At 39.1% G+C, this 26,559-nt stretch overlaps 1 protein-coding gene across 2 annotated transcripts in view; it reads right to left on the bottom strand.

Moving 5' to 3' along the window:
* Positions 1-26,559, bottom strand: part of RFC1 (replication factor C subunit 1) — a 77,219-nt gene that overhangs the window by 10,401 nt on the left and 40,259 nt on the right. The window contains exons 5-19 of one of the 2 annotated variants that reach the window (XM_008017619.3): positions 26,269-26,501; positions 25,302-25,379; positions 22,156-22,233; positions 20,067-20,154; positions 19,164-19,450; positions 15,696-15,803; positions 11,555-11,734; positions 10,231-10,335; positions 7,417-7,813; positions 5,432-5,544; positions 3,658-3,772; positions 1,897-1,988; positions 1,580-1,717; positions 1,345-1,440; positions 1,124-1,222 (exon numbers count right to left, since the gene is read on the bottom strand). In XM_008017619.3, coding sequence (XP_008015810.3) covers positions 1,124-1,222; positions 1,345-1,440; positions 1,580-1,717; positions 1,897-1,988; positions 3,658-3,772; positions 5,432-5,544; positions 7,417-7,813; positions 10,231-10,335; positions 11,555-11,734; positions 15,696-15,803; positions 19,164-19,450; positions 20,067-20,154; positions 22,156-22,233; positions 25,302-25,379; positions 26,269-26,501 — 2,207 coding nt within the window. The remainder of the gene's footprint in view (positions 1-1,123; positions 1,223-1,344; positions 1,441-1,579; positions 1,718-1,896; positions 1,989-3,657; positions 3,773-5,431; positions 5,545-7,416; positions 7,814-10,230; positions 10,336-11,554; positions 11,735-15,695; positions 15,804-19,163; positions 19,451-20,066; positions 20,155-22,155; positions 22,234-25,301; positions 25,380-26,268; positions 26,502-26,559) is intronic. The other variant, XM_008017620.3, reaches the window with a different exon arrangement.

The following is a 26,559-nucleotide window of genomic DNA, read 5'->3' as shown; positions in this document are numbered from 1 at the left end:
TGGAAGAAGCCAATTGGAAAAGTCCACCTACTACATGATTCCAACTATACCACATTCTGGAAAAGGCAAAACTATAGACACAGTAAAAGGATCAGTGGTTGCCAGGGGTTGTAGGGAGGAGAGAGGAAAGGAAGAATGAACAGGTAGAGCACAGAGGATTTTCAGGACAGTGAAACTATTCTGTATGATACTATAATGGTGAATACATGTCATTATACATTTGTCAAAACCATACAACGCACACCACCAAGAGGGAATGCTAATGTAAACTATGGACTCTGGGTGATAATGAGGTATCACTGTAGGTTCATTGATTATAACAGATATACCACTGTGGTAGGGGACACTGGCAGTGGGAGAGGTTGTGCGTGTGAGGGGGACACGAAGTATATGAGAACTCTCTGTACCTTCCACTCAATTTTGAATCCATAGGCCGGGTGTGGATCACCATGTTGGCCAGGCTGGTCTCAAACTCCTGAGCCTAAACTGCTCTAAAAAATAAAGCATATAGGCCAGACGTGGTGGCTCACACCTGTAATCCCAGCACCTTGGGGGCCACAGCAGGAGGATCACTTGAGGCCAGGAATTCAAGACCAGTCGGGGAAACACAGCGAGACTTTGTCTCTACCAAAAATTTTGAAAATTTAAATAAATAAGAAAGTGTATTAACTTTTTTAGAACCTGCTTAATCATTGCTCTAACTATAAATTCTGATTAGCAACTAGGTAAAATACAACACAGAGGTAACTGACACATACCTCTAGTTTCAGAGAGGTCATTAAACTAAACCATTTGACATGGATTATTCTGAACAGTGCAAAACCACTCCAAACATGAAAGTTAAACATAAGGAACTCTGGAAAAGCCATTTTATAATTGCTGAAGCATGAGTATAATTTAAAATTTATCCCTTTCTCAAAATTTATAATAGACACTGACAATCTTTGAGAAAAAATTCACTTGAATTAGAAACACTTTTAGCAGCTGTCTGTACTTCTTACTATATATCCCTGGATTCCACAGGCATATCAAGGAACTATAATAACTATTTCTATCAAGCTACCTACAGAACAAGAAGTGTTTTGGCTTAAGAAAGTAACTAAGACATGGAAATTTATTTTACCATTTTGATATCCTTTTTGGCTCTGTGAGAATCAGCTTTGGCCTGGTCATAGGTTAATGCTTTACTTCGTGCACACCACATACTCAGATTATGTAAAACCTAAAAGAATCACAAATAAGACAACGTCAAGATAGGAAATCCTGTTGCCCCCCACCCCTACAACATTGAAAGCATTACCTAAAAATAATCAACAACTGTTACATAATACGTATTTAATTTACCTGTCTGATATCTTGATTGGCTCCCAAAATTATTTCATTCATTGCTGGAGGGGGAATCTTTAAACCTTCTTTAAATGCAATAGACATCATAGCACCCTGAAATTGACAAGGAAGGAGTCCTCAATGATTTTAACTCATATAATCAGATATTTTAAAAATATTTATCAGGTACTTTTAAAAATTGACCCTTAAATAAATAGGCTAGTGTGATGGGAAAAAATTTCAATCATCATACCTTAATCTGTTCAACCCGAGGTCTTTGAAAACGAAGATCAAAACAATAATGAACCAGAGAGCGAATCTTGGGATGATTTCTATCATTGCACATACAAATAATGGGAATTTTAGTATGTTTTATCAGGCCAATTAATTCCTGAAAGGCAAGTTAGCAACACAAAAATAATTATTTTTAAAATGACAAATATCACACAAGGTAATTTAGGTTCTAAAAATCTCCTCAGCGACATGCCTTGACTGCCATGAGAGAATGACAGTGTTTTAAAAATCTAAATTATCAATAGTGAAACTGCAAAAATACAGCACTTGGATTACCTGAATTCCTCCCCTATCCTCATTGCCTGCCATGCCATCTACTTCATCCATGATGAGAGCATGTTTCGTGCTTACTGAAGAGGCTGCTCCATCTGACCCAGGTTGAGGAGCAATGGGATGAGACAAAAACAAAATAACAATTGCTCAAAAACTGCTGCTCTGTAGAAAATTATGTAACAGATATTAAACTTCAAAAGCTACAAGAATATGCAGCACTGGGCTACAGAGTGTTGCTAAAGAAAAAAAAAGAATATGCAGCAAAGAGAAACTCTCCCTGCCACCCCTTCCCCTGCAGACCCCAATTCCCTTCCCAGAGACAAACAATAGTCTCTTACACGTCCTTTAAGAGATATTCTACACATATGTGCATAAAAATATACAACTGAGGGGTTTTTTTTTTTTCTTTTTTTGAGATGGAGTTCCACTCGTTGCCCAAGCTGGAGTGCAATGGCGCGATATTGGCTCACTGCAACCTCCGCCTCCCGGGTTCAAGCGATTATCTTGCCTCAGCCTCCCGAGTAGCTGAGATTACAGGTGCACGCCAACACACCCGGCTAATTTCTGTATTTTTAGTAGAGATGGGTTTTCACCATGTTGACCAGGCTGGTCTCCAACTCCTGACCTCAGGTGATCCATCCGCCTCGGCCTCCTAAAGTGCTGGTATTACAGGCGTGAGCCAACATGCCCGGCCAGTTTTGTCATTTTATGTATTTTGGTGATTCATTCTTTATCTATAGATATAGAACACTTCATTTTTTAAGGCAATTTAATATTCCATCCTACACTTGTACCACACTTTACTTAATCACCATTAATGAAATATATAGGATGCTTCCAAGCTTTTTTCTATTATGTCATACTAAATGACTATCCTTATCTATATGGCATATATATGCCAGTTTGCACATATATAAGTAAAATAATAGCTAAATTCCAGCAATTGGAATTTCTGGGCTAACGGGTATGTGTAATTTGAGAAATACTGCCGGACTGCTCTCCAGAGTAGTACCATCTACCCTCCCAACAGCCATGTCTAAGAGTGACATTTCCTGAGCAAATTCTTTTGAACAATGTGAAGGCACCAAGAATTCAGGTGACAAAACAACACACCATAGATGATTCTAAACAGGCACTGTGTGGTCCTTAACTTGAGCATCTTATTTTCCATGAACTTTGGCCATAGAGGACCACTAGCTACAACCTGAAACACAGTGGGCATTTGCACACTGTCTTCTCTTCTACTACCTTTGCCTGCAATGACCTCTTCCACCTCCAAATGGTTTTATTTCTCATTCTTTGAGGTCTTTCAAAACAATTATCACCCCTTTACTCAATGCCCCAAGCATAATTACTTCTTCATCTGCTGGCCTTATTACCTCACTGTGTATTACATACCTTATTACATACATACACAGAGTGAGGTTAATAAGGTAATGAAGTAGTAAGTCACACTGTATTACATACAGTTTTTTTATTTTCTCTCTTTACAGGATTCACCTGTGAATCCTCTAAAATCATATGAAAAATGCATTAAAATGTGCATGTACACATTTTTATCACATTCTCAGAAGCCTCTAAGACCTACAAAAGGGTAAGCACTACCCCATAAGAATGATGTCAGAGGACTTCCTTATTCTCTTGTTAGCCCCAGAATTTAGTAGGGTGTTTGGCACACAACCTGTGTTCAATACTGGTTACTGAACATTGAAATGAACATATTTTTCTTACATCACAACAGCAGCAGTTCAAAAAGCCACATACTTGAATAAAAGCCTTTGATGCTGGTATTGCTCAGTGACTCAGCAACAATCGCCTTCAAACTGCTCTTACTCCGGGTGTCACTTGCATTCAGTTCCACGTAGCTGTATCCCAATTCCTAATCAAAATATTGGAAACCACTGATGGCACAATACGAGTTACCTCCACCACCCCCGCCAAGAAAGGCCAGTTAAGAAAGACAGCAGGTACAAACATCACATAAAAAACCATAGGTAAAAATATAAAGTATGACACTAACAGACAATGAGATTAACTATAGTATGCCTTACAATATTAGACATTTTAGAATATCATATACATATATATAACATACACATATAAATACTAATAAATTTGGTCTTAGAACTTCAGCTGACAAATCACTAATCTGGAAGAGTATATTCAAACAAGCAATTTTACTAAATTTATTTCTTAGAGTCCTAAAAAAAGAATTAAATATAATAATCCCAACAATTCAGTATCAAGACACAGAATTAATCTATTATAAGATACCAGCCAGGTGTATTGGCTCACACCTGCAATTCCAGCACTTTTGGGAGGCCAAAGCGGATGGATCACTTGTTGTTAGGAGTTTGAGACCAGTTTGGCCAACATGGTGAAACCCCATCTCGACTACAAATACAAAAAATTAGCTGGGTGTGGTGGTGCGTGCCTGTAGTCTCAGCTACTCGGGAGGCTGAGGCACGAGAATCACTTGAACCTGGGAGGCAGAAGTTACACTGAACCAAGATCGTGCCACTGCACTCCAGCCTGGATGGCAGAGTAAAACTGTGTCCCAAAACAAAAAAATAAGATACCACAAAGTAATCCTAAGATAATTGATAAAGTTAAATCATTTTTTGTCATGACACTATCCCACTAAACAATTTTCCTCTGAAATCAGGAAAATTCAAGTTATTCTGATTCATTTCCCAAAACTGATCAGCTTATGCCTTAATTTGTAAAAAATATAATGATAATAACAAAGGGAGAAAAAGAGTTGTGTTCACAATTGTAGGAACTAGGGAAAAAATATTGTTTTGCTTTTTCATTAATGTTTATAAATACAGTGAAAACAGATAAAATTTTATTTAAATTTTATGCAGATGCATACAACAAATACCAAAAGAAACCATAAGCTTATGCAGCAGAGGATTGAGAAATCCAGCAATAAATTTCTAATTTGGTATTTCATCATTCTGATACCAACACGTGAACTCTGATCTGCTCTAGCGCCTAAGCAAGTCAAGTTCTCCCGTTGTCTACGGGGATTCAGCAGCAACAGAGACAACAGGAACAAAGGCAGGACCACACAGTGCTGAAGAGTAGAACCCTGAGTCACGCTACGTGGGTGAAAACTGGGCCTCCACCCTCCTCCCTAAGCCTATTTCATTTCACACATGTGGATGATGACAGTACAGATAATGATTCAGTACATAGAATTATTCAAGGGCATTAAGGTATTTGCATCTTTCAGAGTCTAGAATACATGTTTTTGTTATCTATAACACACCCACGTGCTGAGCACGCTGCCTCGCTCATAGGTAAGTATTGCCTAGTACTTTAATTACCAATATTTTAAAAGGATTAAAATTACAAACATCACCAGAACCAAAACAGGTTCTAAAGGATTTATTTTAGAAAAATAAACACAGTTTATATATAGACACCACACACACACACACACACACAGGCACACATGTGGGTACACACTTTTATCTCCTAGCCATGACCACTCGAGGTTATCTGTCCAGCCACACTGCGACAAAGCACCCACCTGACACACCAGGGAAGCTGTGGTGGTCTTGCCAACACCAGGAGGGCCTGACAGCAACGCTGCTTTAAAACTAGAGCCATCATCTTTGCCGGAAAATTTACCAAACTTTGCTGCTAGGAAAAAAGAAGTTCCAGAGTGTTAACCTATATCACCTAACAGAAATTCAGGCATGGCAGGGATAGTTGTGCCTAAACTTCGCATAGACAGCCATCCTCCAGTTTAGTTCTAAATTTGCAGAATATTTTCTACAAAACATAAACAAGTTTCCAGAGCATTCAGTGAAATTCTACTTCCTAGCTCACCCCCACCCAAAATAAAAAACTAAAACTCACTCACTTTAAAACTCTTGATTTGAAATAATAATTGTATGAGTTCCTTTCCTGTGAACGCACAGGCCATGGAGCACGCTGCCGGGGCTCGATCCTGACTCCATCCATCCTCATGCCAACTCTCACCAGCCACGGTGAGTTAAAAGTGACTTAGCCCCTGTGACTGCCTCCTCCTTTGTTAGACAAGGAGAACAACAGCAAAGTGGCTACTAAGGATGTTGTGAGGACGGAATGGCAGAGCACAGAGCCATGCATGCTTCACTAAATGTTAACAAGCACAGCAGCTACATGGTCACAAGAAAAAAAACTGACTTGAAGATGCTGTGTCTGCAACTATCTTGTGCCCCTCAACACTAGACCAGCACTCTTCCTCCCCTCACCACGTGAGCACCTGGCACACACATCAGGCTCAACTCATACTCAATAACTGACAGAGACAGCGGTTTTAAACCTACTGCCAGCAGGCATGCAGACAGGGACTAAGCTTTAAAACAGTCTTCTCGGCCAGGCGCGGTGGCTCATGCCTATAATTTCAGCATTTGGGGAGGCAGAGGCAGGTGGATCACATGGTCAGGGGTTCGAGACCAGCCTGGCCAGCATGGTGAAACCCCATCTCTACTAAAAATACAAAAAATTAGCCGGACATGGTGGTGTGTACCTGTAGCCCCAGGTACTCAGCCTCCTGAACCCAAGCGGCAGAGGTTGCAGTGAACCTAGATCGCGCCACTGCACTCCAGCCTGGGCAATAGAGCGAGACTGTCTCAAAAAAAAAAAGTCTTCTCTGGGCACATGAAATGCCTGTCTCTCTTTTAAGGAAGATTTTATTAAGTTTCAGAATGAAAAAATGATTTAACTTAAATGGAGTCCTATATCATTACAATATATTATCTGTTTAAATAAACAGGCATCATCAGCAACGGTGATCGGCATCTAGTCATCACTGGTCTCTGTTGACAACACTACTAAAACATTTGTGATCTCAAACCTCCGTTAAGAAATACTGTGGACATTAAATACATACTGGAGCTTTTCACTCTCCACAACAAATACATCACAAACAAGGACAGAAACTACAGAAGCACAGGCCTATCAGGCCTGCCAGAGCAAATCGTGCTTGCTACTGGGAGTTGAGGCTGACTGCCCTGCACGCATGCCTCCGTTATTTATTCACACCTTTCCTCCTAGTGCCCTTGCCACTCAGGGGTCTTACTGTCACATGGCTTCAGACCTTGGGACACATACTCTTTCCTACCCAACACTCACCCCTCCCTCCCTTCGCCTCGCTACCTCCTACTTTGTTTCCAAGTCTTAGCTTAGCCATCCCTTCCTCCAGGACGGGAGGACACACACCCAGACCCTGACCACACATCTTCATCCTCACAGCACCCTGGACTTACCCCTCTAGCAGTACTTGGCACAATACATTTTAATTGCTGGTTCAGATATGCCTCCCCCACTGCCTGTGAGCTCCTGAGAGGGACTGTTTTGTTCACAACACCACCAGCAGGGTCTAGTACTGCACCTGGGTTCAGATCAAGCTCTTAGTAAATGCTTGCTGACAGATGAATGAACCATTAGATTTTCTTATATATGTGCCACTGAGCAATCACATGTTGATATACACACACACAAAAATGAGTGAGGTTGTAAAATCACCGTGTTTTTTATCTTCAGAAGAACTCTTGTGCCAGTTTCGGAGCCAGCGTAGGAGTTTGTTGGCACAGCTCTGGTCACCTTGCTGTCCAATTATGGTCTTGAGCGAGGTTGGCTTATATTTATCCACCCAGAGCAAATTTTCCACTTTGTTTTCACTGCTGTCATCAGCCAAATTCCTAGCCTTGCTGTCACCACTTGTTTCCTCGGCCACCTGCTCCTTGAAATCCAGGCTTCTCCAAAACACATCTGTTTCCTTTTTTATTGTCTTTGCCAAACTGTCCCTTTTGGAAGTCGGCTTGCTCTTTTTAGATTCCGATTCCTTTTTAGAGGGACTAATTTTTCTTTTGCCTTGAACATTTTTTTGGGGTGTTCTCTCCAGTTTCGACTCTTTCTTCATCTTAAAAAGCAGAAAAGTGAGGAAAGAAGAAACCTGATGAAACATACAGAATTTCTATTCTGCTAAATGTACTACAGAGAGCAATCAGAGATATCCAAGTGGGCTATTCAACCTGGGCTGGTCTTGTCATGACAGACTTTCCTGTTTGTGGAAATCACCACTTTCTAAACTATAAAAATTAACAAACACACCAGAAACCACCAAAAGCAATTTCTAAAAGTGAGAACGTGTTGGATTTTAAAAGTAATAAGTACTCCAATTTTAGTTTGAAAAAAACAAGGTATAGTGTTGAGATTTTTGTTTCAAAGTTTCCTAATTAAAAGTTAATGCCTCTACAAAAACCTGTACACAAATGTTGTTCACAACCATATTATAGCTAAAAGATGGAAACAATCCAAATGTCCATCAACTGAAAAAGAAACAAAATAGGGTGTCTCCACATCATGAAATATTATTTACCCATAACAAGGAGTGAAGTACTGATACATGCTACAACCCAGGTCAACCTTTAAACCGCTATGCTAATTGAAAGAAGCCAGACACAAAATGCCATATATTCTAATGTCTCCATTTACACATGAAATGTCCAGAATAGGAAAATCCATAGAGATAAAGCAGAGCCGTGATTGCCAGGGGGTGGATAGAATGAGTGGCTGCTAATGGGTACAGGGTTTCTTTTTGGTGTGATGAAAATGTTCTGGAATTACACAGTGCTGATGGTTGCATACTCTGTTAATATACTAAAAACCACTGATTTGTACGCTTTGTAAGGGTGAATTTTATAGTATGTAATATCTTAATTTTAAAAAAAAATTATTGCCTCTTTAGCAGCAGATGCTAAAATTAGTGGATGAATGTTTAAGGACAAGTAGTATATAAGCATAGTTTTAAAGTACCTCCCTCTCCTGACAAGATAGTTATCAATTACAAAGGAAAAAATAGTCACTTTACTAGTGAAGAAACTCAGCACTAGTTTCAGTGGGATGCTGAATCATCTTAACCAAATAATCAAGGTTATCCTCACTAATAATAAGACATATTGACATCCTGTACCTATGAAAGGATGCACTGAGGACACAAGATCACACCTATGGTTTTCTTAGAAACAAAGGCATAATCTCAATCTAATCATGAGAAAACATCACAGATCCAAACTGAGAGACATTCCACAAAACTGACCAGTACTCATTTTAAAAGTGTCAAGGTTGTAAGAAGACAAGGAAAGACTGAAGAAATGTCATCGACTGGAGAAGACTAAGAAGACACAACTAAATGCAGTGTGGGGCCTGGAACAGAAGAACTACTACAGGGGAAAATGTAAGGTTCGAATAATATGTAGAGAGTAGTTAACAATAGGGCATCGATGTTAATTTCCTGGTTTTTATAACTATGCTATGGTTATGCAATCGAAATCATTCCCTAGATTTCTCTAACCAGAATAACCTGGGTGGACTATCTTGCCATTTAGGTGACAGAGCTGGGGACATTAACATCTTGGAATGCTGGCAATCCTGTGTCCTGTGTGTACAAATGGATGGTCTACAGTGGGAATGAATGAGGCTAACTAGGAGAAACTGAGAGACAGAAACTGAAGGGGTCCTCAAAGCTTTGTAGTCTGTGGATCCAGTAGTTCCTAGACCAGATCCTCCCTGCCCGTAGTTTAGTTATGTGAGCCAACATTTTTCCTTTTGCAAAAGCTAATACAGGCTAGGTGTCTGCACAACTTAAAAAATCCTAATACAGTTCTAATTGAAAACAAATTTATCATGCTGATACCTATTAACATATCCTTTAAGGAACTCCTAAACAATAACCTTTGCATAAAGTCAACGTGAGAATACGGCTGGGCACAATGGCTCACACCTATAATCCCAGCACTTTGGGAGGCTGAGGTGGGAGAATCACTTGAGGTCAGGAGTTCAAGACCAGCCTGGCCAATATAGTGAAACTCCATTGCTATTAAAAATATAAAAATAAGTGGGCGTGGTGGCAGGTCCCAGCTACTCGGGAGGCCGAGGCAGGAGAATCGCTTGAACCCAGGAGGCAGAAGTTGCGGTGAGCCGAGATCACACCACTGCACTCCAACCTGAGGGACAGAGCTAGATTCTGTCTCAAAAAATTAAAAACTAGTAATAATAATTATAGGAAAATTAGGAAAGTTTGATAAGTAGATATGTTATACACAATATGCTGTCCTTTCTCTACTCATATTCCCTGACAAAGATAAGGAAAAACAACAAACTAGACATCTTAAAGCAGAGTCCTCCAGCTCAAAAGGAACTAAGGTGGTTCATTTGTGGTAGACAGGAATGTTAACCTTTCAGCCAACAAGCCTGTATCCACCCAAGACATAAGTCTATGAAATTAAAAAGTTACTATACACCAACTTAAATAAATCACATTCATTTTATACAAACCTCAGTTTCAACTGCTATTTCGTACTTGGATTTCTTGCCTGGCATAGTTCGAATCAGATTCAACAGGCCATCTTCATCAATAATTTTTGTCCCCAAGGCTGCAGCCTGTTGATTAAAAATGCAAATCATCAAAACTGCATCCTACCATTCCTTTCTGTTTAAAAAAAAAAAAAAACAAAAAAAAACAAAAAAAATTCTAGGGCCTATTAGTAGGTGAAAAACCACATTTGTAAATTAGGTAACGCTGGAATTAAAAAAGAAAAACAAAAAATAGCACATTCATTGAAAAAGTAACATTGAAAAGAAAGAAAATAACAGATACATTCCCTAAGCGTAGCAGGTTGGCACAGGAAGTGGTCCATTACACTTTTGTGGACTGCTTTACCTTTCCTCCCCTAGGAAGGGGCAATGCCACTAGGGCCTAAGACCAGCTCTTCATACCTTCTCCCATATTGAATACATATGGCAGACATTTCCCCCACCTTCTTCCCTGCTGATGGAACTCCAATGTGTCCTTCTCCAAGTGATGAATTATGGCTGATCTAAGGCAACCAGAAACGTCTTGGTTCTTCCCAACCTCCCATACAGCTCTGAGTGGCCAGGTGACAGCTCTGGCCAATGAGACTTATGTGAAATTCTATAAGAGGTGTTTCTGGGAGAACTCTTGTCAGGCCAGTCACAGCTCTTATGACATCCTGCCACTGTTCCCTTTTCCTACCTTGAATAAGAACTTAAATGCCTTGAGCTGCAGCTACCTTGCAACCACAAGGCAACATTCATGAGGACAAAAGCTAACACAATAAGGACAAATGGAGGAACCACATCACTGAGATGCTGAACTATCCCAGCAATACCTCCAGAATTCTTGTGGGAAAAATAAGCAGATGATTGTTTAAGCCACGGTTAATCAGGTATTCTGTTGTTTGTAGCCAAACACAATCCTACCCAGGAGGCCGCTGATTCTTTTTCTAAAAGCATCAATTTAAAAAAAACCTAAGATGTTGTATGCGGTGGCATACATAGGAATACTTCGGACTGGAAGAAAAAGAAAACTGCATTTGTTTCTATCTTCAAAAATAAAAAAAGACTTACACTTAAACACACTAAAAAAAAAATCAAGTAAACAGGAACTACGCCTTCCATTGGAAAACCAAAATCCTGGTGTCAGAGCCAATAACACTTCTGTGGAGAAGAAATAATGTAGGCAAGAAATTATTTTTCTATTTCTTTCCTTCATTTAACTCTGAGTAAAGGGCAAATCACATCAAGAGTGTGCCAAGGCAGGCAGGAGGTATCACAGCGTTGAGAACACAGCAGTACCCACCTTATCACTCTTGGACTGTCCACTATCACGACCCATGACAAGGTAATTTGTTTTCTTGCTGACATTTCCTGTTACTTTTCCCCCATAACGTTCAATTAGAGACTTGGCCTCATCTCGTTCAATAGACTCCAGCACGCCTGTGATTACAAATATAAGGCCTTCCAAGCAATTTTCAGCTCCCTAAAAACCAAAATGTTCAAGCAGAGAGGAAATTACATGGTAGCTTTCCAAAGAAACATCTGTCATCAAAACTGCAGGAAACTGATTTTTCTCATTTCACATCATAAATAACCTTGGCATGGAAAGTTTGCTGGAAATTTACAGCAAATAAGCACCACCTGAAATTAGATCCTAAGAAATTTTGATATGGCTAACATTTAATAAACTTACAAAACAAGCAGTGAAAAACATACATCCAACACTGTTAGCAAAGCTATTAAAATTACCCATTCATACTATTTTCCATTATGCCCTCTTCATATCTAAACCACTAGTTAACTTGCATAACTGTAAATAAACAACCAAATGCAATCCATCTATAGAAACTCTTGCTATTCAGGAAACTGCTTGTTCTTAAGAACTTTCCCAACAAGAACTAATAGAAGCAGGCATACTCCTATCATTTTGATGTTTCTGTTAATGTTTCCAAACAATGTACTTTAAAATCAGAATCACTTATCATTTTCATACACTTCTGATGCTTTTCATCACATTAGTGATCAGAAATGAGGTATAATTCCCCAATCCCTGCGTGCAAGAGCTAAGAAGGATCTTAACTGTCAGTTGAAGGGAGTTCTGCCCGAACTCATGGCTTGTTCCAGAACAAACTGCGGTTGGGTTTGATGGTCTGCCAGTGGATTGTGGTGTGGCATATCTGAAGGCTACTGAATGCAACTTACAATGCTTAACAAAAATATTTACTGTTTCAGAGGAAAAAAGGAAGAAAACAGGCAACTCTTGCTATTGTTAAAAAGGGAAAGTTTTGATTCTAAAAAGCTAAACGAGTGTGAGCTCGTGCCCTCCTCTCTGCTCATTACTCTATGATAGTAAATCTGGCAACCTGCTAGTAACTTAAAGGCAAGATCATATTATCTCTGGATTGGAAAGATAACTCTCATAATGTATAACATAAAATAGGAGATACTTGCCAAAGAGAGTTGGATGGAAAAGACATTAAATCTTAATTGGAACTATGTATAGTTATATATTTTTGCAATGGTTCAATAAAATTATACAACAAAACAAAATGAAATAAAAATTACACATGACATTCCAAGTTACTTATTACTCTTTTAACAGAGAATTGAGATTAACAAACTTAAAACAGGCTTGAAAAGCAGCAGCCAACCAAAATTCAAAGACTACCCCCATGTAAGTTCAATCCTTCACCATTCAGGTGAAATCTTTCTCAGAAGACAAAAAGAAACAGCTATGAATATGTTTGGAAAGAAAAGGTTTGACTAACATCTCAGGGTCCCTTGAAGAGGTTCTTGGATTGAAATGATCTACTGTAACACTACAGGAAGTTAACTACTTCTGAACAAACTCAAAACAACCCTGGAAAAATCGCACATGCAAGCCCCTATATCCCATATCCCATGTATCTATTATCTCCCAAATTATCCCCACAATGGCTCTGATTATCTTTTTACTTATCCAATCTTAGCACTTCTAGCCTCCCTACCAAAACTCTTCTATTCTAGAACTTGTCTAAGCTCTTACTCCAGGAGCAGCCAACCACCCTCAATATTCCCAACCTCTGCTCCAACATTCCCTCCATAGCCTTGGCTTCACTGAAACCTGGCTGTCCCCTCAGGGCACCACTTTGCCTGAAGTCCTCTCAAGCAGAACTTGTTTGGTCTCTCATACCCATGTACAGGAGGCAAGACTGGCATCTTCCTGCAGGCTCCCATAAAACCCATTAGCCCCTTAAGACTGACCTTCCCACTCCCCACTCCAGGTACAGCTACACCATCTCTCCCTCTCTTCATTAGGGGAACTATTAATCTCTATATGCACTTATACATACCAAGCAAACTGAAAATTAAATTTATACATACATTGTATATGTTTCCACTCCCCTCCTGCCTTCTCAGAAATCTCAAACTACAATTGATTCTCCTTCTCCTGCTGCTATAACTTCAATCTCTCCCTTTCTGGTAGGACCTATCCCATTAGCAAAATGCAAGCTTTAAAATCTCCTACCATAAAAATAGTTACATCTCCCCCTAAATCCCACTTTCCATTCTAGCTAGAAGTCATTTCCCCTTCTAGTCCTTCTAGCTAGAAGTCCTCCCACTTCTTTCTCCTTCACAGCCAAACGTATCAAAAATATCTACTTTTCCTGTCTCCATTTTGTCTCCTCACACTCACTCTTCCACCCACTTCCATCAGGCTCTGCCTCCACCGTCCTTAGCTCTTGCTAAGGCCACTAAAGATCATTAATTCATGTTACTAAATGCAACAATTTCTGGTCTTCCCTTACCTGGAATCTTAACAGCATGACAGACTTAACCACTCAATCATTTTTAAAACACTCTCTCTTCCCTTTGCTTCTGTGATCCCATGCTTATCAAACTTCTCTCCCACATTTGTAGCTGCTGCTTCGCAGTTTCCTTTTGGTTTCCACCCTCTTCCACTTCACAAAGCAGCAGGGGCCGAGGCCCTCTTCTCTTCTTGGTCTGTACTAGTTTACCAGATGATATTCCTCACTTCATGCCAAGAATGCCCAAGTTTTTCCATCAAGTTCTGACTTCTGTTCTAAGCTCCAGTCCCACATATCTGCTTATCTACTCAGCATCTCCATGTGGACATCTCACATAACCCTAATGCACAGTGTGGCCAACAACAAACTCATTATCATCTCCCCAAACCAGCCCTGCCACCAATCGCATCAGCATCCACCAAGCTGCTCATGCCAATAACAAGATCATTCCCAATACTCTTTCTGCTCACCTTCCAATTCCAATTATCACCAAGTCCCATAGATTTTGCCTCTTCCAGTGAAACCTCTCCACTTTTCGACATTTTCACTGCTCCCCCAGACAAGTCCCTATCACTTCTCACCATCTCTCCTGATGATCTGTTTATCTATTCCTGCCCCATCCACTGCACTTGGTACATCAGCAGCCAGAGCGATCTTTCAGAAATTCAAATCTGGTCATGTTATTCCTCCACTTTAAAATTCCTTCTCGGCCGGGCCCAGCGGCTCACGCGTGTAATCCCAGCACTTTGGAAGGCCGAGGTGGGCAGATCACCTAAGGTCGAGAGTTCAAGACCAGCCTGACCAACATTGAGAAACCCCATCTCTACTAAAAATAAAAAATTAGCCGGGCATGGTGGCGGGCGCCTGTAGTCCCAGCAACTCCAGAGGCTGAGGCAGGAGAATCGCTTGAACCCGGGAGGCAGAGGCTGCAGTGAGCCAAGATTGTGCCACTGCACTCCAGGCTGGGCAACAGGAGCAAAACTCCGTTTTCAAAAAAACAAAATAAAAATTCCTTCTCTTAGACAAAAGTAAACATTAGGCCCTGCAAGATGTGACCCTATTAACTTCTTTGGCCATTCTCATCCCTTGGTCACTATGCTCCAACTACCATAATTTTTCTTTCAGTTCCTCAAACACACCATGCAAGAACCTTCCCCCTGCGGGAACATCACACATTGTGGCCCCTCTGCCCAGACCACCACGCCATCACAACCCCTTCACACCTGTTGAATCCCTTTCATTCTTCAAGTCTCCATATAAATGTCACATTCTATATGCCCCACCGAGGACCAGGTTCCTCTGTTATACTCCCTAAGGGCATCTTAGATTTTTCCCTCATAGCACATATCCCAATTATAATTAATTTATTTATTTAATGTCTCCTCCTTTAGGCTGTAAGTGCCATGCAAGCAAAAACATTAGTTTTGTCACTGGTATAGTCTCAAAGCCCAGCCTTTCTAGGGCTACTTGTTATTTAAAGGGAAATTTTTCTTAGTATCAAGCAGTGATTCATAATGTGAATAAACATCCCTAATTCTTGAAGATGGTAACTGAAGTTTTTCTGTTGCTAATTTTTAATTATTAATCCTCTGCTGCTGTAATCATAGTGAATACATACATGGCTCACAGAAAGGCATGCCCTCTCAGTACTCTTACCTTTGGTATTTCTTTGGAGCCCAGAGCCTTGGGACCTTCTCGATTTAAGTAGCTTCGATAAGCTTGATAATTAGTGCGTTTCTTTTCAGAATCTTCAGGACTTATAGACTATGGGAAGAGGGAAAGGAAAATGAACAAAGTCATACAAAATTCATGCAAAATTAAAAATACATATCTAGAAATAAATGTTATCTTTATTATGTCACTTCTGTGTCTGGCCGTGAAATTAACAGTTTTAGCTACACAAGTACTTCCTAACTTACAGATAACTCACGAACATCCCTGCATCAGCGCTTCTCAAAACTTCCCACTCTCTAAAGCCACACACCTCAGGGCAGATTATGGGAATAAGCCAAGTTGCCAGCTTCAAGCAAAGAAATGCAAAAAGTGTTTTACTTTAGAAATTCATCTGAATTTTAAATTCTATTCCATGATATAGCCATATATCCATGTTTACCAGGAAAATACATTTTTTCCCCAAGTAAACTTGATCACCCGAGAAGATATTCTGTGTTAACCTTCCATGCCCCTAAAGCACCAGCCTGCATCCCTAAGGATGGAAGTATTCCAGTTGGAGAATCTAAACAGTCAGTTCAAAGAAGGGACAAGCTTTACTCCAAAGAGAAGACACGTTCTCTATGCTATTTCATCTCTCCCTTTCTACTTCTCTCAGGAGATTTACCATGGGTATATCTCAGAAAATCCTGGGGAACTTTTTCAAACTATGCATCCCTAGAGCCATCTCCAAGTTTCTCTTTCGGAGATATGGGGTGCGGCTAGAATGTGTTTATGTGGGGGAAAAATATCCTAGATAGTTCTCATTTAAGAACCACTATCAGGTGTTTGTTATTTTTCCACTTTCTATTTTACATTATTTTTAACTTGTAAGCAATCCCAAATCCTTTTGAGAGTAGACAAAATAATAACTTCTATATAAAGAAATGGCTTAACCAATAAAATAGTTTAGCTGGTTTGGGTAAGAAGTTGATAAGCCATTAACAGGCTGGTCCTAGAATCTAACCCTACTTTCTAACAATGGTTTTCAAATGTTGGTGTGTGTTCATATCATATGAGGAGCTTATTAAAATACAGCCGCCCACACCACATTCCCTGGGAAACTCCGTATTTTTAATAAGTTTTGCAAGAGAGTCCAGTGCATACCAACATGGGAAAACGATTAATTTATGACACTCATTCCATGAAAAGAATTCTGAATGATAAACAGCTTATAAAATAACTTTGAAGGACACCCATTTTATGAAGTCAGAATTATTTGACCAAGACCAACTAAATGTATTAAATAGACTTTATTTGATGTTTCCAACCAAAACTGCTTAGGTAAAAGTTTTAAGTTATTTCTATTCTAACTTCAAAAAGTACAGTGAAGAGTATCATTTAAAGATTTCTTCTTGCCGGGCGCGGTGGCTCAAGCCTGTAATCCCAGCACTTTGGGAGGCCGAGGCGGGCGGATCACGAGGTCAGGAAATCGAGACCATCCTGGCTAACACGGTGAAACCCCGTCTCTACTAAAAAAAAAATACAAAAAACTAGCCGGGCGAGGCGGCGGGCGCCTATAGTCCCAGCGACTCGGGAGGCTGAGGCAGGAGAATGGCGTGAACCCGGGAGGCGGAGCTTGCAGTGAGCCGAGATCCGGCCACTGCACTCCAGCCTGGGCGGCAGAGCGAGACTCCGTCTCAAAAAAAAAAAAAAAAAAAAAAAAAAAAAAGATTTCTTCTTTCTTCATAAAAACAGACCGCCTCTGTAAATGGAACATGTTTTAGTGTGCCTGAAGAAAACCATTCATCTACCAGATAAGCATTTAGTGAAGAAAAAATCTGAGACCAAAAAGTTAATTGCTCCTTTAAGCGTATTTATAAGAATTGTCCACCAACAAAAGCATTCTGAAATCATCACCATTTCACTGTTCTGCACTAAAAAATAATGGTGATGACCAGTTAAAATAGGTGATATTCTACTTTTAATCCTAAGTGCCTAAGAGGCATGAATGAATAGTGGTTTCTCATTATGAATCTAAAGTAGTTCCAAATTGGAGATTCAGAGACCATTCGCTTCTCAAATATATTTCCTAACAAAACTTTTCAAAGATATTCATTATCTCATCATTTTTTCTTTTAAAAATAATTTCAGTATTTCAACACTGTTATACAAGAATAAAAAAGAGTAAATTCAGAACTAATCCAAATAACAATCATTTTAATAATAATAGCTAAGATGGCACTTACTAGGTCCCAGGCACTGCTCTAAGTGCTTTTACATATGAAGTCATTAGGTACTATTAATATTATTCCTATTTTACAAACAGCACCAAAGCACAGACAGGAGAAGTGATCAAACCTGCTCAGGGGCCCAGCTATAATTTGAAACTGGCTCCAGAGCCTGTGTGTGGAACCACTATGTTATACTGCTTCGGAGGACCTGAGTTCAAGGCTGGCCTTGCCACTTACCAGGTGGATGATCTTGGAATAAACTCTTTCAGCCTATTTCCTCATCTTTAAAAGTTGAATAATAAAAATAAGTATCTCAGAAGGTTGTTGGGAAAATTATGAGCTACCACATGTAAAGTACTAGCACAGTATCTGCCATACAATAATAATAAATATGGGCTTATTTAGCTATATTAATACTGCATATCCTACAACAGCTTCTAAATAAGGTATCTTAAAAATACAATGATGACTTATGGTCGTTAGAAATAAAACTTGAAAACAAACCCAGACTAACACACAGCCCCAAAATATATATAGCAGTCCCCCTTTATCCGAGGAGGGTATGTTCCAAGACCCCCCAGTAGGTTCCTAAAACCACAGACAGTACCAAACTCTATATAAACTTACATGTACTGTTTTTTCTATCTAATAACCAAGTCGGCTACCAAGTGACTAACCGGTGGGTAGTGTATCCAGCACGGATATGCTGGACAAAGAGATGATTCACATCCTGGGTGAAATGAAGCAGGCTGGCCAGAGATTTCATTATGTTACTCAGAAGAGTACACAATTTAAACCTTATTGTTTATTCCTAGAATTTTCCATTTAATACTTTCAGACCATGATTAACCACAGGTAACTGAAACTTCAGAAGGTAAAACGATGGATAAGGGAAAACACTGTACTCCCTAGAAAGTTCCTACCAAGGCCGGGCTCGGTGGCTCACGCCTGTAATCCCAGCACTTTGGGAAGCCGCGGCGGACGGATCACCTGAGGTTGGGAGTTCAAGACCAGCCTGACCAACATGGAAAAACCCCGTCGCTACTAAAAATACAAAATTAGCCGGGCATGGTGGCACATGCCTGTAATCCCAGCTACTTGGGAGGCTGAGGCAGGAAAGTCACTTGAACCCGGGAGGCGGAGGTTGCAGTGAGCCGAGATTACGCCACTGCACTCCAACCTCAGCAACAAGAGCAAAACTCCATCTGAAAACAAACAAACAAACAGAAAAAGTTCTTACCTCTTTTTTAGCTGGAGAACTTTTGGTTTTCTTAGGAGTTTTTGTCTCTCCTTTCAATTCAATGGCATTTTCTTTTCTTTTTGAGGCCACAGGCTCTATTTCTTTATAAGTGCTCTCTTCTTTTCTTTTCATAATTGCCAGCTTAGAACTGGCCTTGGGAGAAGAGACTTCTCCTATTTTGTCAGCTGATGACTTGGAATGTTGCTGAGGTTCTTTTGAACTTTCATATTTAGTTTGCTTCCTAGGACTGTAGCTCTTTCTTTCATCTGAAAATTGTTCTGTTTTTACTAGGAAGAAAGAAAAGATTATGATTGTTGTTTTTGGAAAATGATAACCTATATCAACTTTTCTTTCGTTTTTCAACTGAGTAATCTTAGCACAGAATATACCCTGAAGGCCCAAAGTCCTAAAGTGTCAAGACCATCTGTTTATAGTAAATCTATAAATACATTTACTTATAGGACTAAGATCATCTAGACTAGCAGATGATTTGCTATCAGGACCACCAAAGAATAAAACCTACAGGCAATAAGCAAGAGAGCTGAAGATGACCTGGCCAACTATGAGTCAACTGTGAGACTACCTCTGACACGAAAAGCTCAAAACATCTACTTCTTCATCTTTATATGCTGAAGTCCACATATCACACTATACTTGGAAATTAACAAGAAACCTGGAGTTGTAATACATTTCTCACAGTAATCATAGAGCAGATGGGCATTCTGTACCAGCTAGCATCCAAAGAGCTTTCAAAGTACCTAAGCTGAATATGCTCTAATAGTCCTGTGAAATAATGTCTACCTAACAATACATAATTATTCAATAGAATATTTAAACAAGATTATCATGAATTTACTTCCATGAAGACAAGTGCTCCATCTTACTTTTTTCTGCTAGTATTACCTTTATGAGGATATTTACGTTTTTCTGCTTTACTTAAATTGGCTTGGACAGATGAAAACGTTTCTCCCTCTTCTGTGTCCTTTCGAGCCTAAACAAATTTTAAAAGTGTCAAATGTAACAAATAATAGAAAAACTATTACCATAAAATCTGTTGTTAAAATACTTAAAATTTTAAGTTTAAGGGTCACCTTTCAACTAGCAGGGCACTCCAATAAACTGTCATTCATTCATCCACAAAATTTCCAAGGCAAATGAGGCATGTTTTATTACTTCATGTTACAAATGAGGAAACAGATGAAAGGGTATAAAAATCCATCTATAAAAATTATCCCTCTTCATTCCAACCTGTAAATCTGGAAGTAGAAGCCTTATTTCTGCTTCCTTTATCTCAACTCTCAAACTGTTAGTATTAAGCAGTTAAAAACTAAAATCTAAACTTAAAAGACTAAAATAAAAATAAACAAAAGCTCAAAAGGAAAATGAGAGCACTTTCTGAAAGAGAAAAAAATATATCCATTCTTTCCACTGCTCCTTCAAAACTCCATTTTATAAAAAGTTCACAAATCAAGGTGTGTGATACAGTCTTTTAAAGTAATTATAATTTGACTGTCTTCAGATGAAGTAAGACTTTTCAAATGAGAAAGTCTCTGCCACTCCCTACTGTCTTAATACCTGCCTGCTTAGTCTCAGCTCCTGATGTATCTAGGTTTACAACTCCCTGCTTTAAAAAAAAGAAGTAAAATCTTTTGAAGTAGTCACATATTGACACTGACAATTATATTAACAGAATGTGATTCATCAGAAATAAAGTTAATCTACTGGAGATAAATAAAAAATAAAAACAAAATAAAGTCTTGACGTTTTAAAGATTCCCCAAAATAAGGCTGAGGCAGGCAGATCACTTGAGCTCAGGAGTTCCAAACCAGCTTGGGCAACATGGCAAAACTCCATCTCTACAAAAAACAAAAATATTAGCTGGGTGTGGTGACACACGCCTGTAGTCTCAGCTACTTGGAGGGCTATGGTGAGGGGATCAATTGAGCCCAAGAAGTCAAGGTTGCAGTGAGCTGAGCTAGCACCACTGCACTCCAGCGTGAGTGACAAAGTGAGACCTTGCAAAAAAAAAAAAAAAGAAAGAAAGAAAAAGATTCCCCAACCTCAAAATATACTCATTATTATATGAGACTTGTCATAATATAGATTTTAGAGTTAACTGATTAGAACTGACAAAACTGTGCTTCCTGAAAAGACAGTGATTAATATTAAAATTATTAAACTCGTGTTCCAAAGGAATTTTTATGAGCATTATTTTCTGAACAAGTACATACGAACTCCTATGATAAAGAGTAACTAAAAGGTAAACTGGGCACAGAGGCTTATGCCTGTAATCCCAACACTTTGGGAGACTGAGGCAGGAAGATTGCTTGAGCTCATGAGTTCGAGGCTTCAGTGTGCTATGAACGTGCCAGTGTAATCCAGCCTGGGCAACAGAGACCTTGTCGCTAAAAAAAAAAAAAAAAAAAAAAAGGAACTAAAAGGCCAGGCACGGTAGCTCACATCTATAATCTTAGCACTCTGAGAGGCTGAGGCAGGAGAATCGCTTGAACTCCGGAGTTCAAGACCAGCCTGGCCAACGTAACAAAAGCCCATCTCTACAAAAACATACAAAAATTAGATGGGTGTGGTGGCACATGCCTGTAGTCTCAGCTACTCAAGAGGCTGAGGCAGGAGGATCACTTGAGCTCTGGAGGCAAAAGTTGCACTAAGCCCAGATCACACCCGGCTGCACTCCAGCAGAGACCCTGTCTCTAAAATAAATAAAATAAAATAAAGTCAAATATAAAAAAAGAAAAAGGAAAAGATATAATTCTTTGTTTTGTGATAAAAGGTTCTGGTTTGCTTTGACGCTGTCACCCTTCTTTTACAAAGAATAAGTTTCTCAGTGAGCTTCCCCAAAAACATTTTTATAAATCAAAATAATTTAACTTCTTTCTGGAAAAGTTATTCACGTTTTGGCTAGAGCCTAGAACACGCAAGTATGAACACTGTACGTTATATTCAGAATGCAAACAGCCCAACATTATGCCACCTTTTTGGTCTTGGGTTCTTCATCCAACATGGCTAATGTTCTGGCAAACTCTTCATCTTCATGCAACTGCCTCTCCAGCTGTAAAATGTGTCAGCAAAGTGAGTTGAGTTGCTCTTTTTCTTTTTGTAAATAAAAGTTTTCAATGTCAGATTCATATATTTAGAAGAAACTAGAAAAACATTTTCCAGAAAATAATTACGACATTTTCCCACTTAACATTAACAGTCAAGTATCACGGGTTTGTTTCACTAAAGCTGAATCAGATTGTGGAACACACAGTTCTGGTTTTGCAGGGATGACAGATAAAGTGAGCATATTTTTAAAGTCATATTTCTTACTTATAAAACATTAGGTCTATACTTTTAATGTTCCTTACGGAACACAGCTTTCTTGTTTCTATTTATTGTCTAAAAAGACCTCTGAAAGGAATCTCAACCTAACAGGAAAACACAATCATCTGGGGAGCACAAAAATAGTGAATCTAAGAATTTAAGAAAATTATACAGTTTTTTTTTTGCACATATAGTAAGCTATCTGTAAATGTAAAATCACTTTTACTATCAAACTCCTATTTTCAATTACTAATTCAAATGCATCTGTTCTCCTTTGAAAATTTAAGTCATCATGTCAGGAGTTCTAACATGCTAATATAACACACATTCTAGTTATCTCAGTTATTTCGAAATACTTTCACTTTCAGCAACATCTTCCAAAAGAGACTATGTAGCAGTGGAATATCTTTCTCATTATAAACCAAATGGCTGTATACCCCCTGGTAAAATGGCCTTATGTGATATTCAATAAAAAACACCATACGTTATTCAAACAAAGAAAGGACTTCAAAATCCACTCAATCTTTTAAAAGAGAAAAAAGAAGGGAGGAAAAACTCTTAGAGGGATAATTAGGAAAGACATCTTCAGGCATTAACACCTAAAAGTCCTTAATCAGATTAATAAATTACCCAAAAAAGATTCTGAAAGAATGTGATAAAAATGGAAAAATAGGGGATTATGATACAAAGTACCACACCTGGTTTGGAAAGGATTAGGTAACCCTCTAGTATTTGGATCAGATAAGGAGAAATCAGGTTCCTAAAAATTACTTCCTAGTTTGACCTAGGCTACTTGCACTACCTTGAGTCATGTGGACACTTGTTTGTAGTTTATGTGATTCAGTGTGATCAAATAAGATAGAAAAATATTTTGAAAACACAAACTATAAACTGCCGAAGTAATAAAAAGTGAACAATCACAAACAATATTGTTCTCTCACAATAATACTTATCAAGAGCCCATTGTATGCCAGACACTAAGATAAGCACTGATGTAACAATGGTTGAGTGAGAGACATAAACAGTCCTGGTGAGGGGACCTCAGAGCCTATACTTTAATAGTAGCTATGACAGCGTGATAGAGTATATCGGAGGGGTTTCTAATATAGTTAAGGTAGTTTGGAAAGTGACACTTAAGCTAAACAAGAGGAAGGGAGTTCAAACAGCCGGCAGCTAAGCCGGGAACCTCTGACAGAGATGGGCGCTCCTCCCTGAAATACTTTATTTGGCTTCTGTAAGATATCAACCCCTCCTGTTGTTCCTACTTCACTAGCCACTCTCTCCTCTCCTTTGCTGGATCATCCTCCTTTTCCTGACCTCTAAATGTTAACAGTGGCCCAGGGCTCAATCCTGAGACCTTTTTTTTTCTATTTGCATTATCTCCCCAAGATCTCACCCAGTTACACAGGTTTAAATATTACTCAACTGGTAATGATTTCCAAATGTCCATCTTCAGTTTAGACTTCTCCCCTGAGTTCCTGACTCTTCTACCCAACCGCCTACTCTGCATTTCCATTTGGAAGTCTATTAGACATCTCAAACTTAACTTGTCCAAAAGATTTATCTATACCAAACCTGTTCTGCTTCCCGTGTTCCAGCCTTAGCAAATCATATCACCGTTCATCCAGTTGTTAAGGCCATAACTGAATATTTTTTTCCCAGAGACAAGGTATTGCTCTGTCATCCAGGCTGGAGTACATTGGCACAATCACAGCTCATTGCAGCCTGAACCTCCCAGGTTTAAGCAATCCTCCCACCTCTGCCTCCCAAGTATCTGGGACCACAGGTGTGTACCACCGTGCCCAGCTAATTTTTGTATTTTTGGTAGAGATGGGATTTCCCTATGTTACCCAGACTGGTCTTGAACTCCCAGGCTCAAGTGGTCCTCCCACCTCGGCCGCCCAAAGTGCTGGGATTACAGGCGTGAGCCACCACGCCCAGCCTCATCTGTGAATCTTCTTCCCTCACACCTTACATCCCATCTGTCAAAAACAACTTGTACCTTTCAAGGTACATTCAGATTACGACCGCTTCTCACAGCCTCTTCCTATTACAAGCTGACATCTCTCGCCTACCATTCAGTCTGCAAACTGATCTGCTTTCAATCTTGCCCCCACCATGAACTATTAACATCATCGAGCCAAAATAATTTTCTTTTAAGATCCATCAAGTCATGTCACTTCTCTATTCAAAACTCCAATGGGTCTGGGCGTGGTGGCTCACACCTGTAATCCAACACTTTGGGAGACTGAGGAGGGCACATCACTTGAGGTTAGGAGTTTGAGACCAGCCTGGCCAACATGGTGAAACCCCATCTCTACTAAAACTACATAAATTAGCCAGGCGTAGTGGTGGGCACCTGTAGCCTCAGTTACTGGGGCAGGTGAGGCAGGAGAATCACTTGATCCCAGGAGGCGGAGGTTGCAATTAGCCAGATCGTGCCACTGCACTCCAGCCTGGGCAACAAAGTGAGACTGTCTTCAAAAAAAAAAAAAAAAAAACTCCAATGGGTTCCATTAACATCCTTTTTGTAGGTATCAAAGACCTATCATGACCTACAGGATTTGCTGCTAGCCATTTCTCCAAAATCATCTCACAGCACCTGATCAATCTTCTCTAAAAATAAATCTTTCAGTAGTAAATAATTCTCCCCTGGTCTCATTATTTATCTTGTATAGAAATTTAGATTTTCATTTATTAGATTTTAACTTATTTTACATGTAACTTCCAATGAGGTTCAATTCAAAGTCTAGTTGGACTAAATAGCTAGTCACAATATCAAGTTACTAATGATTCTAAGCAAAATGCCAATACCTCCGCATCTTCATCAAGCTGTAATTGCTTGGCGATGGCTTCATCATTTAATCCAGACTCATTTGTATTTTGTGAAAGCTATATTTCAAAGAAAATCAAGCAAAATCAGCATAAACCTTAAGTGAAAAATAAGGCACTTTTTCTTTACTGCTGCTGATTAAACACACCAATGAGAGATAAGTGTATCAGTAATAGCTGCAATGCACACCAGCCAGAAAGCCAAATCTACGGCTACTCCCTGACCATATCCAATTCCCTAATAAATAAATAGCCTATAGACAGACCTGTCTCACTTAATTCTATTGATATGTTCAAGAGAAGTACCAAAAATAAAAATAAAAATAACCCAATCCTGTAGATTAACGTCTTGGCTTGACAAGTAGTCCAGAACATTGGCAAACCAACATGTGAGAATGATTACATTGTACTATGGAGGAAGTGATCGAATCAACAAACACCCACTATAGGGCAGGCTTTCTTTAACTCAGGGGACTACTTTCACCATAATTTATGTGGTATGTTTGTTTCCTAAATGGCCAGGAACAGATGAATCCAATATCTGTCAAAGTAGCGAAGGTCAAAAGTGTAGCATTGGTATGCTGTATTTGTAAAGACTCTATTTATTATCTCATGTGGAAACAAATTTATTTCTAATATTGACTGGCTGAGGTCAACAGTAAAATGAGTTTGCATTCTGAGAACTCAATTTAAATTCGAATAATTACAATGTTTTCTTACAGCTTAAAAGATCTTTTCCCGCTTTCACGAATTAAAAAACTAAATATGTAACATTCTAACTTCCTCATCCTTTAAAATGAGGGCAATACATTTGATCCATAATCATAGGAAAATTATTTTAATTATTAAAACATGTTGACCTATTTACTACATCCTAGTTTCTCCTGTTATTAATATTAGTGAATGGGTATAAATCCTGAGCATACTTGTTTATATGTAGAACACTCACCTCTTTTCTTTTGCTTGCCACCATCTTCTTATTAGATCTTTGGACACTTCCAGTTCCAAAATAATCAAGCACTGATGTGGGTGTAAGTTTTATTGGTGATAAAGGCTTATTCTTGGTCTTAGTGTTTTCTTCATTCTTTTTCATGTTTGATGTTCCAAGATGACTATTTGTAGATCTTCCATTCTCTTTTGATTTAGAGGCCGCCTTCTTACACATAATGTCATCTTCTTCATCTTAAATGAAATGTAAGCAAATATTTTTTATAAAACATCAATTCAGTTATACAAAGCA

Source organism: Chlorocebus sabaeus, chromosome 27 (genome assembly GCF_047675955.1).
Source record: "Chlorocebus sabaeus isolate Y175 chromosome 27, mChlSab1.0.hap1, whole genome shotgun sequence".
Lineage (NCBI taxonomy): Eukaryota > Metazoa > Chordata > Mammalia > Primates > Cercopithecidae > Chlorocebus > Chlorocebus sabaeus.
This window is presented reverse-complemented; position numbering and strand designations above follow the sequence as displayed.